Source organism: Oncorhynchus keta, chromosome 9, assembly GCF_023373465.1.
Source record: "Oncorhynchus keta strain PuntledgeMale-10-30-2019 chromosome 9, Oket_V2, whole genome shotgun sequence".
NCBI lineage: Eukaryota > Metazoa > Chordata > Actinopteri > Salmoniformes > Salmonidae > Oncorhynchus > Oncorhynchus keta.
Genome location: NC_068429.1, coordinates 33,601,649 through 33,618,863, shown reverse-complemented (window position 1 = coordinate 33,618,863; position 17,215 = coordinate 33,601,649). Strand labels below are relative to the sequence as shown.

Genomic DNA, 17,215 nt, shown 5'->3' with positions numbered 1-17,215 from the left:
AATCCTTATGCCCCTTGAACAATGCACAATAAGCTGCCACACCCCTAGTGGAGTAAGCACACACACCGCTAGGCAACCCTTTTCCTTTGCTATCATGTGCTAGGGAGATCCACAATCCAATGAGAAAGATGCTGCTTCGAAAGCGCCCTACCCCGAGTTGTATTAGCGAAACGGACAATAAGCTGGTCACAAACCCTGGTTCTTCCTTTAAACGTTTTGAGCATATGTTGCGAACGTTTGTGGTAGATGATGGCAGATTGTGGTAAATTGCTCCGTTTTGGCAACAATGGCTGACACTTAAATAACGTGCCATAGAATTCTGCGGAAGCTGTGCTGCAACTTTTAAAGGAAGAACCACTGTATCCTTGGTCCTATCCATATATGTGCGTAAAGTGTCCACCGGACACAGGCCATGGCACCTCTGTTGTTCACCGGAAGCAAAAGGAGGAGGTGAGAAAGGGAACAGCTTGAAAGAAAAGCAAGTGACCTGTTAGACATGGGCATAACCTTGGGAGAAAAAGCTGCATTAAGATGTAAGATCACTTTGGAGTCCCCGGGCCCACACTCCAAATAGGAAGGGTGTACTGATCCCCAACGCTCTTGGCCAACGCCAAAGCCATGAGCAGGCAGTCTTGTATGAAAGGACACTCTGAATGGTTCTATGGGAGACTCACACAGAGCGTCAAGGACCAAAGCAAGGTCCAATGTCGGTGCCATGGGCTTAGACACTGGCCTTTCGGGAACCACACCATCAGAGGATGAGACTACAGGGTTGAGCCGTCAATCCCTACATGACACGCCAAGATGACTGTCATATAAACCTTCAATGTGGAAAAAGAAAGGCCCTGCTCAAAAAGCTCTTGCAAGAACATCAAAATGTCCAACAAAGAGGTCCGAAGGGTGGGGGAGAAACTCATTTAACCCGAAACCAATCCTGAAATGCGAGCCACTTATATGTACATTTACATTTACATTTAAGTCATTTAGCAGACGCTCTTATCCAGAGCGACTTACAAATTGGTGCATTCACCTTATGACATCCAGTGGAACAGCCACTTTACAATAGTGCATCTAAATCTTTTAAGGGGGGGGGGGTGAAAAGGATTACTTTATCCTATCCTAGGTATTCCTTAAAGAGGTGGGGTTTCAGGTGTCTCCGGAAGGTGGTGATTGACTCCGCTGTCCTGGCGTCGTGGGGGAGTTTGTTCCACCATTGGGGGGCCAGAGCAGCGAACAGTTTTGACTGGGCTGAGCGGGAACTGTACTTCCTCAGTGGTAGGGAGGCGAGCAGGCCAGAGGTGGATGAACGCAGTGCCCTTGTTTGGGTGTAGGGCCCGATCAGAGCCTGGAGGTACTGAGGTGCCGTTCCCCTCACAGCTCCGTAGGCAAGCACCATGGTCTTGTAGCGGATGCGAGCTTCAACTGGAAGCCAGTGGAGAGAGCGGAGGAGCGGGGTGACGTGAGAGAACTTGGGAAGGTTGAACACCAGACGGGCTGCGGCGTTCTGGATGAGTTGTAGGGTTTAATGGCACAGGCAGGGAGCCCAGCCAACAGCGAGTTGCAGTAATCCAGACGGGAGATGACAAGTGCCTGGATTAGGACCTGCGCCGCTTCCTGTGTGAGGCAGGGTCGTACTCTGCGGATGTTGTAGAGCATGAACCTACAGGAACGGGCCACCGCCTTGATGTTAGTTGAGAACGACAGGGTGTTGTCCAGGATCACGCCAAGGTTCTTAGCGCTCTGGGAGGAGGACACAATGGAGTTGTCAACCGTGATGGCGAGATCATGGAACGGGCAATCCTTCCCCGGGAGGAAGAGCAGCTCCGTCTTGCCGAGGTTCAGCTTGAGGTGGGTTCATCCACACTGATATGTCTGCCAGACATGCAGTGATTCGATTCGCCACCTGGTCATCAGAAGGGGGAAAGGAGAAGATTAACCTGCATAGCAATGATAGGAGAGACCTGTGAGGTTATGACAGAGCCAAGTGACTTGGTGTATAGCGTAGGAGAGGGCCTGCCCTGCGCCAGTGGTGAGAGCGCGTGGTGAGGAGACAGACTCGCCACGCCACCTGGAGAGGGTCAGGTAGGAGAGGAGATGATCTGGAGAGGAGGATGGTTCACAGTATCGAAGGCAGCCTCTTGTATACAGTATGTATACAACCCTCTTGTAATCACGGTCAAGGGTAAACTCCTAGCCGTCAAATTCGATCTTTCAAGAGCCATACCCACAGATCACATATCTGTAGTTGGGGTTGTAAAACTGTCCCTTGCGCCTGGGACAATACATCCTGACAACACGGAATCCTCCACAGGCCCAACAGGTGGACGATTTTCGGAACCAGGGTAGTCTGGGCCAATAGGTGCCACCAGAATCAGACCCTCCTGCCAGACCCTCTCAACAGTGGCCTGAATCAGGTCCACCGGAGGAAATGCATAGAACAGGGTTCGAGGCCACTGATACACAAAACCATTGAGTCCCAATGGAGCACCCAGATCCCTCATTGAGAAGAAGAGATGATAATGCGTGTTTTCTTGAAATGTGTGAAGATTTACGCGCCGAAACTGGTCACATATCTGGTCCATATCTGCGCAACCACTGAGGGGTGCAGTCTACACTACATAGAGATGGGACCCCCTCTGGAAAGTAGATATGCACCCACGTTGAGGGATCCGGCAAGATACGTCCCACAACAGGAACAGGAAATGTGTACTGCTCCATACGAGCGGCTAACGGGCCAGGTTTAGGAGATAGAGAGACCCCCCCGCCATTTGATCTACGCCACCACCGTCCTGTTGTCGGACCTTACCAACACATGCTGGCCCTCTAACATCGGAAGGAAACCCCACAGCGCTACCAAAACAGTATCTCTAGGTAATTGTTATGCATCACCCATTGCACTGTTGATCAAAACCCTCTTTCCGAATAGCCCACACACAGTTCTCCCCAACCCAGTAAGGATGTGTCTGTTGTGATCAGCCTGCAGGACACTACCCGTCCCATGGGTCTCTCCAAGGAGTCAACGCCCTTAGGCATGACGAGTATACCTTGAGCAATTGCTGGCGGTGATGAGATGAGTCCAGACGCGTAGCAATCACCTAGCACTGAAATAGACGCATCAACAGAAGTCCCAGAGGCACCACAGCTATCATAGAGAAAATCAGACCCAATAACTGCAGGCACAAGTGAAAAGGCACAGAGTGCCACAACGGAAACCGTGCCAGACAGCCGGAATGCGACCTTGCTCTGTTGGGACAAAAATGCATGATTCAGAACTGAGTACAGAAGCAGACCCAGAAACTGAATGCACTGAGCCAGAGTCAAAAGGATTTCTTGTGATTCCTTATGAACCCCAGAGACTGAATTTGGGAAACCAGTGTAGCAGTGTGTAGCTCAACAAGTTCCCTCGACTCCGCTACGACTAGCCAATTGTCCAGATAGGCCAATACTCTGATCCCCTGGCATCACACCATTGCCAAAGCCATCGCCATCACCGTAAAAAAGGTTCAGGGCGATTGGGAGAGGCGAACGACAGCACCAGAAATCACATCCTTGAAATTAAAACTCAGAAACTTTCTGTGGGAAAGATGTACAACTACATGAAAGTACGCATTGTTCAGATCTACGGACATGAACCAATCGATGGGACACACCGACTGCAATAGCCAGTGAAGTGTAAGCATTTTGAACTTTGCAAACCTTGAGGTGCTTGTTTAAAACACTCGAGTCCAGGATGGAAATCTCCTCTCTAAAGACAGGTGCTAGGACTTCTAGGACCATTGACTTAATGATGAAAAGGAGGAGGACACACAGAAAACTACCCCCTTGTCACCGTCCTCATCACCATCCTCATCACTCATGGTGAAACTGCGCATGCCAGCCACTGGACATAGCATGCTGCCAGTCTCCCATACATTATCTCCTTAAGGGACAGAGGGAAACCCTGAGGACTGGGACAACTTATCCACCGCTCTTGACAATTGTGTGTCAGAATGTGGGGAAGAAACTGTGTTTCAGCTGGACGACGCCACACTCTCGATACCCCTGAACACGAGGAACCTTGGGTAGAAACAATGTGCTTTCGTGGTACCGTCATTCTGATATCCATCCCACACCAGGTTCAGGGACATGATTTCAGTTTTCTTCAGGTGAATATGATTGGTCGTTGAATATACCGACTGAAAGTGAGTGGCTCTTGTACTGTCAGTGATTGGAGCCAGAAGATCCTTCTCACCGAGAAGTACTCAGAATGACCATCACTACCCTCTACTGAAGGGTCAAAGGGGAGATATGGATCTGTATCTAGGCACGCCTGGTCTACAGGACCGTGAACCTGACCAGTTAACATTGGGAACCACAGTGTACTTTCATCTGACCAACACATACAACTGTTTCCATTTTACTTGCTGAATAGAGTTATGTCACATACCATTTTCCAGTTTCTATAACATGATTTTGCAGTCGACGTAAAGTCCATTCACATACCAAATTTCCTTTCAGACTATATTGTCTGAGTAGTCACATTTTGGCTTCTTGACATATTCAAACTACTCCATGACTCATGAGTGTTCCTTAGTCTGGTTCTTTAATTGTAAGTCCCAAGGCTGCACTGTTGAGACCTTGCTCTCTAAACTGTACATCACATGCTTTGACTGTACCATTCCTAGGGTTGCTTAAGTGGAGGCAGTGTCAATGTTAGATCAAAGGAATAAACAATGCCCTGTGTCACCTTTGTGTCCCCTCCTCCTGAATAGAGATCATAAAAGATTGTCAAACTAAACAAGATCAAATTCACCAGCAGGCTTCCACACTATTATCTCCTGCTTGGAAAAGAAAACGGGGACAATGTTTTTTGCCCCGTAAAGTTTTTTGAGAACATATTTGCCTCTTTTCTCTTGTCACATTAATTTTAATTCACAAAGACTCTGGCTCTCTTTCTCAGCAAATGTTTGAATTATTAAAGGGTGGTTTTCAGAGGGGAAAGGAGACATTTGTCGAGATGTGCGTTCACTTGGTGCCAGTGTTAGACTGCAGTCACTGTGACCGTAGAAATATAACACACCATTCCTGTGTTCTCTTCTGCCCGGTTGAAAAGAAAAACAGGAAAAACTCAAATGTCTACTTATTTTCCTAATTTTTCTAATTGTATTAGAATACGGTAATTACAATACGATCCTTCTTTGCGTGCATATTAATGAGGCCTCTTAAAGAATAATGGTGAGTGGAGATAGCCTTTCTCTAAACTTAACTACTGAATTAAATCTGAAGAAGGCTCATTTCTTTGTTAGATATTCGAGGTGGAGAGCTTATCCCTGTTTAGAGTATTATAAAACCAGGAATAAATAGATACATATGGGAAACATTTTAACATCATTGTAATATTATTTTAATATCCTGGGTTCGTTGAATTCGAGAGTTTGTTGGATTGTTGATGATGTTTGTGTGTGAGAGAGAGGAATAGAGTGAGATTATGTTGGAAGGAAGCTGCCGCTCCTAATGTGGTCGTCCATCACTTGCATAAATCATATTCATAAATCACAACACACACACATACGCAGGCGTGCACGCCGCACACACACACACACACACACGCACAATTTCATCGGGACATTCTTGTGTTGGATCCTCTCCACAAGTCATTGCGACACATTTCCTCTGAGAGATCCTTCAGCCAACACCATTCCTCAAGCTTGTGTCTTTTTTCTGCTCTGCATTGCATGTACATACACAATCATTATCCAACCCCCCAAAATCTTAATCACTATTCTATAACATACTTAGTCACTGCAGCAGTCCATAGCTACCTCCTATACAGGCAGATGTGTTGGCTGGCTTCCCTTTGTTAGGCTCCTGGAGATTTGTGCACCCTGTCACGTTGAAGTTTGCATTGCAGTTTGAGTCATGATATGTGTCCCCGGGCAAAATATTACTGTTGCTGTCAAGATTTATATATTCATGCATTCATGCTTTCAGCACTACTGTTAATATGTGCTTTTATTGTTTTCTTTTTAAGGATGGTGGCAAATTGTATACTTTCAAAATAAGATAGTAAGTATACAGTCTATGTTCAGAGAGAGAAACTGTTCTCATGTTGTAGCATTGTCCTGTAATAGCACAGTATCCTGGTAGGTAGAGACCTCCGTGAGAATGACCCTAATCAAATGTGTTCCAGTAGACATCAGACTTGCCTACAGTATAGTTCCAGATGAGTTCTACTCCACCCAGCTTTGTTTTTTAGATCTATCTACCCTCTCACTTTCATGACAAGATTTGTTCGTTTCTGGTAGCGTTGCACAATACGTTGGTCAATGTATGACCATTTGAAAAGCAATAACTGAAATGTAAACGTGTAGTTCTACTCTACATGTTCTGATAGATTTGAGATTTTTGTTAAGATTTCCCCCTGCAAAATTGCTTATCAGATTGCAGTCAAATTACTGAGTGAGCAGGCCTACGTCTACCTGCAGGCCTACGTCTCCCTGCAGGCCTACGTCTCCCTGCAGGCCTACGTCTCCCTGCAGGCCTACGTCTCCCGGCAGGCCTACGTCTCCCTGCAGGCCTACGTCTCCCTGCAGGCCTACGTCTCCCTGCAGGCCTACGTCTCCCTGCAGGCCTACGTCTCCCTGCAGGCCTACGTCTCCCTGCAGGCCTACGTCTCCCAGCAGGCCTACGTCTCCCAGCAGGCCTACGTCTCCCAGCAGGCCTACGTCTCCCTGCAGGCCTACGTCTCCCTGCAGGCCTACGTCTCCCTGCAGGCTTCGTGACAGATGACGAGCAATTGGTTTTAGCCCCTCTGTTTTTGCCTTGTGTTGATCACACTGTTTATTTGGAAGTTAGTAATCAGCTAACATAAAACATTGCAGCCAGAACGTTGTTCCCCGTCGTACACAACACGTCTTCATGAATGTCACCAACATTCTGTGAAATGTTGTCTAAGGATGATACAGCAGGATATGTACTGTGTTTATGTGGCTGGGAACTAACTTGTCTAGCTATTGGCATGTGAAGACATACAAAGTCAACACAATTATGTCAAAGTCCTTTATATATTTGATATTTCCAAAATGCTCATTTGAAAGGTGTAAACACAGAGAGAGAGAGAGAGAGAGAGAGAGAGAGAGTTAAAGAAATATCTATTTCATGAGGTTTGTAATAGCTCCAACGTCAGAGCTGTACTGTATATTAATATATCACCAGTAAGATGCAACATTAACAATGTGCCTACGCTCTACACAGGCAGACAGACAGGCGGGCAGACAGACAGGGAGAGAGAGAGAGAGAGAGAGAGAGAGGGAGGGGGAGAAAGAGAGAGAGAGAGAGAGAGAGAGATTTGATTTGAAAGAGAACCTCAGCTTTGCTCTCATTTCATCCCTCTCTCTTTTGTCCTTTTCCGTTGAGAAGACTAGAGCTGCTACACGTCCATCATCATCTCATTTGTTGGCGGGTGTGAATCACACAGTCCCCAGTGTGCTTCCTCACTTTCACCTCCTCCCCAGTCCTAGCCGACCTTGTTAATCACATGCTCTACAAAGACCTAGCGTGGGCCGTGTTCCTCCACAGCCACACTAACCTGCTCCACGGTGCATGCACAGGACACTGAAGCATAATTTAGCTCAAGAAAAAGACAGAATTCCAGTGATTTCCCTTTTTTTCGAACACCGGAGCATCTCTAATTGCTTCTGCTTGCTGCTTCTTCTCATAATGGTGTATAGGAGGGGAGTGAAAGCTTCTATAAAAGAAATACAATAAATTGGTGGGGAGACTTTTGGCTAATTGGAGCCCTGAGTGGATGGAGAGAGCGGGAGAGAGGAGCCTGTGCTCCCAGAGAGAGCGGCTGGCATATGTCTGTGTTAGCTCCCGCTCCCCTGACAAAGAGCAAACTAATTACCTCATGTTTATATCATCCTAATTAGTGCACACTATAACAGGCTAATTACAAGCACATCGCAAACTGACGGAGAGGAGGAAAGAGGGGTCAGACGCCCTCTCTCCGTTTTTTCCAGAAAAGGAGAGAAGAATCTCTGTACAGTACTTTGTTTGAGATGCCAGTATAGGTGTTCACCTTTTGGAAAGAGGAATCTCTAGACCAGGGGTCAGCAAAATAATTTTTTACTAAAAAAATGGAAAATGTCACTTACTCTTTGGAAAAGTAGGGATGGAGTGAAACAATAGAGAGATGTATGTGCAACTCAATATAGTGCCTGTGTTCAATTCCTGTCTGCTATGCAAGTGCAGGTAGTATCCAGGGGTCTTACATTACCTGAGCCTGTGTGCATTCACTAGTAGAAAAGGTATTTTACATTTTTGCTTCAATGTATTAATTTGTTAGTGTCCGGAGGTAAAGGTTTTCTCTGTGAATGACTGTAGTCAAGGTCTGTGTGTGTGTGTGTGTGTGTGTGTGTGTGTGTGTGTGTGTGTGTGTGTGTGTGTGTGTGTGTGTGTGTGTGTGTGTGTGTGTGTGTGTGTGTGTGTGTGTGTGTGTGTGTGTGTGTGTGTGTGTGTGTGTGTGTGTGTGCGTGTGTGTGTGGCTGTTTGAGCTATGTTAAAGTTGCACTTGCATGAAGCTCGAAGATTAACTCCGTGTCCAATTAGCTCCCCCAACTGAGAGACTCCGAAGCTCCATTTATACCTGGTTCTAACATACGTCTGTTGTCCTGATCTTGTCCACATTCTGGTTGTGCCCACATTTGTCGATGTGTAGACAATCAAAATAAGCATTGTGATCTGATTGTGATTATATCTTTCTGACCAACTTCGGAGGTAGTCAAAGACGCATTTTGTATGGATGTCCTTGAAGTTTAATTTCTAAAATTATCAGCCGAAATTGTTGCAACCCCTACTACTAGCCTGTTCAATCTCTCTTTCGTGTCGTCTGAGATCCCCAAAGATTGGAAAGCTGCTCTGCGGTCATCCCCCGCTTCAAAGGGAGAGACACTCTAGACCCAAACTGCTACAGACCTATATCTATCCTACCCTGCCTTTCTAAGGTCTTCGAAAGCCAAGTTAATAAACAGATCACAGACCATTTCGAATCCCACAGTACCTTCCCCGCTATGCAGTCTCGTTTCCGAGCCGGTCATGGGTGCACCTCAGCCAAGCTCAAGGTCCTAAATGATATCATAACCGCCATCTATAACGGCGTTCTTCGTTTGTGGAAAGAGAGTCGGACCGAAATGCAGCGTAGTGGTTACTCATGACTTTAATAGAAAAAGTGACACATGAAATAACGATACAAAATACAAATCAACAAACGGAACGTGAAACCTAATTACAGCCTATCTGGTGAAACTACACAGAGACAGGAACAATCACCCACAAAATACACTGCGAAACCAGGCTACCTAAATACGGTTCCCAATCAGAGACAACGAGTATCACCTGACTCTGATTGAGAACCGCCTCAGGCAGCCAAGCCCATACAACACCCCTACTCAGCCGCAATCCCAATAATACAAAAACCCCAATACGAAATACAACAACATAAACCCATGTCACACCCTGGCCTGACCAAAAATATAACGAAAACACAAAATACAATGACCAAGGCGTGACACCATCGGTTATGGTTAAGAGAAAATACAGTGCAGCTGTATTCATCGACCTAGCCAAGGCTTTCAACTCTGTCAATCACCACATTCTTATCGACAGACTCAACAGCCTTGGTTTCTTAGATGACTGCCTCGCCTGGTTCACCAACTACTTCTCTGTTCAGTTCAGTGTGTCAAATCGGAGAGCCTGTTGTCCGGACATCTGGCAGTCTCAATGGGTGTGCCACAGGGTTCAATTCTCTGGCCGACTCTCTTCTCTGTATACATCAATAATGTCGCTCTTGCTGCTGGTAATTCTCTGATTAACCTCTACGCAGAGGACACCATTCTGTATACTTCTGGCCCTTCTTTGGACACTGTGTTAACTAACCTACAAACAAGCTTCAACGCCATACAACACTCCTTCCGTAGCCTCCAACTGCTCTTAAATGCAAGTAAAACTAAATGCATGCTCTTCAACCGATCGCTGCCCGCACCTGCCCGCCCGTCCAGCATCACGACTCTGGACGGTTCTGACTTAGAATATGTGGACAACTACAAATACCTAGGTGTCTGGTTAGATTGTAGACTTTCCTTCCAGACTCACATTAAGCATCTCCAATCAAAAACTACATCTAGAATCAGCATCCTATTTCGCAACAAAGCATCCTTCACTCATACTGCCAAACATACCCTTGTAAAACTGACTATCCTGCTGATCCTTGACTTCGGCAATGTCATTTTCAAAATAGCCTCCAGCACTCTACTCAGCAAATTGGATGCAGTCTATCACAGTGCCATCCGTTTTTGTCACCAAAGCCCCATATACTACCCACCGCTGCAATCTGTATGCTCTCGTTGGCTGGCCCTCGCTTCACATTCCTTGCCAAACACACTGGCTCCAGGTCATCTATAAGTCTTTGTTAGGTAAAGTCCTGCCTTATCTCAGCTCACTGGTCACCATAGTTGCACCCACCCGTAGCACGCTCTCCAGCAGGTATATTTCATTGGGTACCCCCAAAGCCAATTCCTCGTTTGGCCGCCTTTCCTTCCGGTTCTCTGCTGCTAATGACTGGAACGAATTGCAAAAATCATTGAAGCTGGAGACACATATCTTCCTCACTAACTTTAAGCACCAGCTGTCAGAGCAGCTCACAGATCACTGCACCTGTACATAGTCCATCTGTAAATATTCCATCCAACTACCTCATCCCCATACTGTTATTTATTATTTATTTATTTTGCTCCTTTGCACCCCAGTATCTCTACTTGCACATTAATCTTTTGCACATCTATCACCACTGTTTAATTGCTAAATTGTTATTATTTTGCCACTATAGCCTATTTATTGCCAACCTCCCCTATCTTATCTCATTTGCACACACTGTATATATACGTTTTTTTTATTCCATGTGTAACTCTGTGTTGTTGTTTGTGTCGCACTGCTTTGCTTTATCTTGGCCAGGTCGCAGTTGTAATCTAGATCTTGTTCTCAACTAGCCTACCTGGTTAAATTAAGGTGAAAATATATATTTAAAAAATGTAAGTAATCAAATCCAGACAACGAAAGCATTATACATTTGGCAACAAAAAAATAACACCAGCCAGTTGAATTAAGATCATGGTCTTCGTTAGAAACCAAGTGCCTGTGCACTGTGTCCGGAATCCACAGTCCAATACCGCATACAGCTGAAATTGCCAGATAGAAATGAAGATATATATATATTAAAAATATTGTTCTGGATGAGAGAGAGAGAACTGGTTCTCCTGTTCCCACATCCAATCCCAGCTCAAAATCAAACATTTGAAAACATTGTACAGAAAGACCAAGGACTGTAATATCAGAATTTCAACTGAACTACAAATGTACTGGGGATGCATGGGACAGACTATGATGGAGTCACAGCAGAAGGGTACCATGCATGACAAGTGTATGGCTAGGTGTAGTATGTAGGCCTAATTTTCCACCTGGAGATATAGCCAGAATGAACAGTGGGCGGGAGGTGAATAGTATAATTCAGTTACTGTATCAGATATGGAAACCATGCAGTGCTATTATAATGCAATCCTTTTCAATTGTATTGTATTCTGTTGCATTTCCCAACTATTAACACAGTGCAGAAGATGACCAAACTGATGCGTAAAGGCGCATAGCTTTCTGTAAGCATAAGCGGAGGCTACTGTCAAATATAATGTAGGCTACAACATGAAGGACTCTTACGGCTACTTAAGGCCAGGGTATTTGCTAAACAAGTGACCTCCTTTGCACTTTTCACCAATTGTCTCTTTTATCCATGTATTTGAATCCTTTGACCACGCGTCTTGCTATAGGTTCATTCAGTGGTCACCAAACTGTCAAGATCACTTTCGCAGTCAAAAGGCAAGCCGAGATTTACAGCTCAGATGTTTTTTTTTTTTTTTACATGAACCAAATAAAAACAGCTATGTAGGATTGAGGTTTATGCGTTAGGCCTAATACATTTATGCCTGCCCTGCAAACATTGTTCTTCTCAGACTATACTGAATTTCAAATCTCGAGCTTTGATAACAAAATAGATCAGTAAAATCATGACGTCAGTGACCTTCAGGTCGGAAAGTCATAGCTCTTGCCGCGTTCAAAACAACCGGGTACTTGGGAAAATACAAGGTAAAATCATGACGTAACTTGGAGCTCTAGAATGAGGCCTGAATTCCCGAGTTAGAATTGGATGACCGTTCAAATAGATTTTCCCAGTGGGAGATTGTTTTTTTTCAGAGTTCCCAGTTGTTTTGAACGCAGTGAGGTTGGAAGTCTGAGATTTCCGAGTTCTGAGCTCCCAGTTGTGTTGAACACGGCATCGATCTAAAAAAAGATGCCCGAGTGTCCGACTTAGAATTCCGAGTTGGATGCCCCTTAAAAAAAAAAATATCCCAGTCGGATTTGTAGCCTACTCTGTAACTTAAGTGTGCTCTTTATTCATACTGTGCATTAATTGTACTTTGTACACACATCCAGATTCTCAGCTCGTTTGTTTGGTGTCTTTTCTAGCGATCAGATCGTTTTCCTGAACACTCGTTGTCAGACTCATTGTCTCTCAAATACATTGTCACATTTGTTTGTTAGCTCGATGGCATTTTTTTTTGCCAAATTAGCATTGACATGAAATCAGTCAAAACACCTCAAAACAAGACATGGTATCAACAAGATACAACGACTGTTAACCAGATACAACGAGCTGTAATGAGCCACCTACGATTCCTCACGTGGCAGCTTCTTGTCATTGTTGCTACTATCTGACTGTTCAGAAGCATAACAACGTGTGGCTTAGGGCAACATTGATGCACACACATCCATTTTCGTGACATCATCAGCCCACCCGTCTATAGGGACTCTAGCCTATTAAGCCCATTCTTAAAATGTTGGATAACAAAAGTAGACTGAAATTATGAGAGTATAAAACTATTTACTATAAAAGTGTGGTGTTTTCTATCGATTTATACAGCTTCCCAAAGGCACAGACATGAATTCAATGTCTATTCCACATTGGTTCAGCGTACTTTCATTGACATGGCGTGGAAACAACGTTGATTCAACCAGCGTGTGCCCAGTGGGTGTGTCATATAAGGCATGTTAGATTAATTTGCATACAGGAAATCTGGTCACAATATGGACAATGTGAGCAGATAAGAGACAGATTGTATTTCCATGTGTAGACGCAACAAATTTAGATCAGATCCTGTTTAGAGAGAGATGAGTGAGTTGTGTCTGCATGTTTGAGAGCAGGCTGAATTCAAATGAGTCTCAGGGCATCCTACTGTATTTGTAGCTTTACAGCCCGTCAGAGGAAGAGGGCATCTGTCACTGACACACAGTTATCTAAGCTGTGGCAGCAGAAAGCCTCACATTTATAATTCCAGGCAGATTCAGAGAACTCCAGAAATAGCTTAGGATGGCAAAATCCAAAGCATCTCCGTTATTAAGATTGGATTTACCTCGAGCCAAGCCCCAAAATAGGCTTCTTACAAGGTTAATGCAAAGAGGCAACCTTGCTAAGGCAGAGACTGAGTCTCCTGTCGTTATTCGGGTTTAAGATTCATTCACAGCTTGTGACTCTGGAGTTAGTGTGAAGCTGGTGTGGAGCTTGGTTTTAGTTTTTTTTCAACAGGTTAATGGACTTTTAACCCAAGTGCTGTGGAGGAGCAACATGGGTTAATGCATTCCCATATCTGCAGAGAGGAAAACTGCTAGCCCCGATTTGTCATGTAATTACTGAGGTCTTTCAAAGGGGGAAACATAATGTAGCCTATTAGGTCTGCACCACAGAGATTCTTTAGATTAAAGGCCTTTGTCCATCTAGAGGGTAATTGAGATAACGATCGTTGCGCACAATACACATTACCATTAGTATTCAGACAGAATGTTTTAATTTGCTTAAGATAAAGTGTTAATGTAAGCAAGGTCAATTGAACACAATGGAACAATTTGATTTAATTGGCAAAACTTTAATTAACATTTCTGAAAATGAACATGGATGACAAGTCACTATTTTAATTTTGTGGAGTCTCTTCGCTCTGTCTCTATCATTAGGCGAAGCCACTCCATTTCAAACCTCTAAACCGTCAAAGCGGTGGCATTTCATTGTCTGCTTAATTGCTTACCCTAATTTGCTTTGCTTGCATTGTCATGGCTCCATTGTGCCATGATCAGATTAATCAGGAACTGTAATTACTTTGTTGTAACCACCACCAATGTACCACACTCACCGCTTGTTTTAACTTTGTCATCTTTATTTTCCCCTCAGAATGAATACACGTGTCCCCGACCATTGCCTGGAGCTTGGCTTGGAGACGTACCCACCATTCACTAGAAGATGTATGTTTAACCAGCCCATTGCGAAATAGCAGAGGAATCAGGCCCTACAACACTACAGCTTCTCCATTACTGTCTGTTCTGATCCTACAGTGGCACTCTCTAAACGTCTACAGTATGCCTCCACGAGCCCATTGACAATCTAATATAGGAGCAAGAATGACTTTCATGATTTCTATCCCACTGAATATTTATGTTTTCTTTTCTTTTACAAGGTCTCTATACTCTTTCTGACTGGTTCTCAGCTGCCCTGGGACAGTGTTCATCCAGCTATGACCTAGGTTGCTGTTAACGCACCGGCCACTTTAACCCTTTGATTAGCCAATTGTGCTAGTCCAGATTGAGAGGGGTTGAAACACTTTGCGTCTGCAGCACCCCTCTGACCGTTGCCACGGAAACGCGGGACTCTGACTTGGCGTGTGACACAATGAGCAGTGGAACCCTGTCACTCTGCTGGAGGCTGGCGATGTGGAAGTGGGCTGTGGAGCTTACGGAACATTACATCTAATGAAGGTGACAAGTGGACAGGGCTGTGACCGCCCAGACATTTCACAGTGAAGTTTCAGCCCAGCCATTTCCATGATTTTTCTTTGCTGTTGAACAACCCATTATTTGCAGCTGTGGTTTAAAAAAATCTGAATCATTTCTATTCTGTGGAGACGGCTACAAAATAAGCTATCCGCTGATTTGAGGCTCAGAAGTATTTATGTGTATTTTGTTTGCTTTATAAGTTTACAGTGTGCACCTGTCTGTTGAGTAATATTTGAGTTAAGCTGTCATTGTTCATCTAGTCCCCTGGGGAACTGGAGGTCGTTTTCTAAAAGGTCTGAGGATCTACTCTGGAGAACAACTGATCCTCTTGCCAATCACACCCGGTGGAGGACTCAGTCTATTCCCAGACACACAGACAACTGTAATTACACACCTTGGCCCATAATCAGGCCAGGAAATAAAATAAAAAAGTAAACCTGAGTCTATATATATGTCTATTTCAAGAACAAAAGATCTACCGTCTCTCTCCGACAACAAAAGCCTTTAGGGGTGGGTGTTTTGAGTGTCTCTGGGCTCTATTCAGTCAGTGTGATTTTAAATTTAAAGGCAATGTTCCCACGTTAGTTTAGACTGCATTCACGGTAAACGCTGCATATGTCGACTCAATCGTAAATTACCTTTACATTTTCATTGTGCAATCTGTAACGCTTCAGCAATACAGATTGAATCCAGCCCTCTGTCTCATGGGGACTGGGGAGGACTCTCTCCGTGGTTGTTCTGTCACATTAAGAGAGGACCAGACGATTTCACAGTGAAACCATTTCAAAGCAGAGTTCCCTCTGGGATAATACTCACTGATATGAGACTATTGCCATAGGGTCAGAGCACTAGAGGGACAGATGTTCTATATCCAATCAGCTCTTTTGTTTGTGTGTGTGTGTGCGTTAATTCGTTGGAATGATGCACGTTCCACAGAGGATTCCTTGGATTCCTCTGTAATCTTTGAAGATGGACGAAGCCTCAACTCTCTCCTGTTCTTATAGTACTACAGTGCTCTTCAGCCAAATCAACGTGCGTGTCTGTGTGGGTGGGTGGGTGGGTGTATGTGTGTGTGTATCTGTCGCGTGTCTTCATGCATGAGTGTGTTTGCATTTCCTGATAGTGTGTTTGAGCCAGATACAGTATTATGTACGTGTGCCACAAATACAGTTCATGCCACTTCTAACAACTTATGAGTAACGCTGAATACGCGACAACATCAAAATCTCCTTAAAAGGTTATGTCAAATCCCATTTAACACTAGAACCGCTGAGCATCTCAGCGTACAAGTACACTCTTAAAAAAAAGGTGCTATCTAGAACCTAAAACGGTTGTTCGGCTGTCCCCATAGGAGAACCCTTTGAAGAACCCTTTTTGGTTCCAGGTTGAGCCCTTTTGGGTTCCATGTAAAACCATTTCCACATGGAACTCAAAAGAGTTCTACCAGGACAAAAAGGGTTTTCCTATAGGCACAGCTGAAGAATCCTTTTGGAAGCCTTTTTTTTTCTTTTTAAGTGTACCCGCTAGAGAACGGTAACCCTTTGAGATTAATTTACTGTGATGTTATCAACCTAAATACCTGTAAATACCAACATAGAAACTACTTCAACATGTATTTTAAATACATTTTATCAATTAGATTAATAGTAAGTAATAGAATCCATGATCAGATCATTTCTTACAAAGGACATTTAAAACATTCTGACAGCTGAGCAATGTAAAATACAAATATGAAGGGAAAGTCAGTGAAGAAGCAGGATGTTGCTTTATTTGAATGACAAAATCAAATGGCAGTGGGCGTTGCCCTTTGGCAGTTCCAGTGTTCAAAGGATGATTTACATTTGAGTGTGCTTGTGTGTACAGAGAGATTGAGAGGGATGGGGGGAGTCATTAAGTTTCACCTGTTTTGTTCTTCGTATGTGTTCAAAATGGGGTTGAGCTTGGAGGTGTTTTCCTCGTCAAAAGAGTATTAATGGATTTCTACACTGAAAAGATAGCTATTTTGTACTGTATATTTCTGCTTTCTCCCCCCGAACATTTTATAATTAACTGTACTATTTGTTCACTGAAAACTGTTCTGTTTTATAAGAAAATGATGTCTGAGTCAATGGTGAGCAATATAAATTGATAAAATGGAAATGTCATTGATCCTTCTTTTCTACCATACTGTAATGGAAACCATACATTTGTTACGGAGCCGTTCTCCAGCATATGGATTTTCAGGGTGTACATTAAATAATAAAACTGAAGGAAACGTGAGCATGAGCACACCAACTAGAGAAAGTGTGAGTAGTCTTTGGATGAACTTGTT

At 44.1% G+C, this 17,215-nt stretch overlaps 1 protein-coding gene across 2 annotated transcripts in view; it reads left to right on the top strand.

The window, feature by feature from the left end:
* The window catches only part of lrrtm4l1 (leucine rich repeat transmembrane neuronal 4 like 1), a 71,180-nt gene extending 55,235 nt beyond the window's left edge, over positions 1 to 15,945 (top strand). For both annotated transcript variants that reach the window (XR_004826433.2, XM_035776117.2), the window contains exon 3: positions 14,306 to 15,945. Coding sequence is in view for 1 of the 2 variants with exons in the window: in XM_035776117.2 (XP_035632010.1) it covers positions 14,306 to 14,371 (66 nt within the window). In the remaining variant the exon portion in view is untranslated. The remainder of the gene's footprint in view (positions 1 to 14,305) is intronic.
* The last annotated feature ends 1,270 nt before the right edge of the window (positions 15,946 to 17,215 follow it).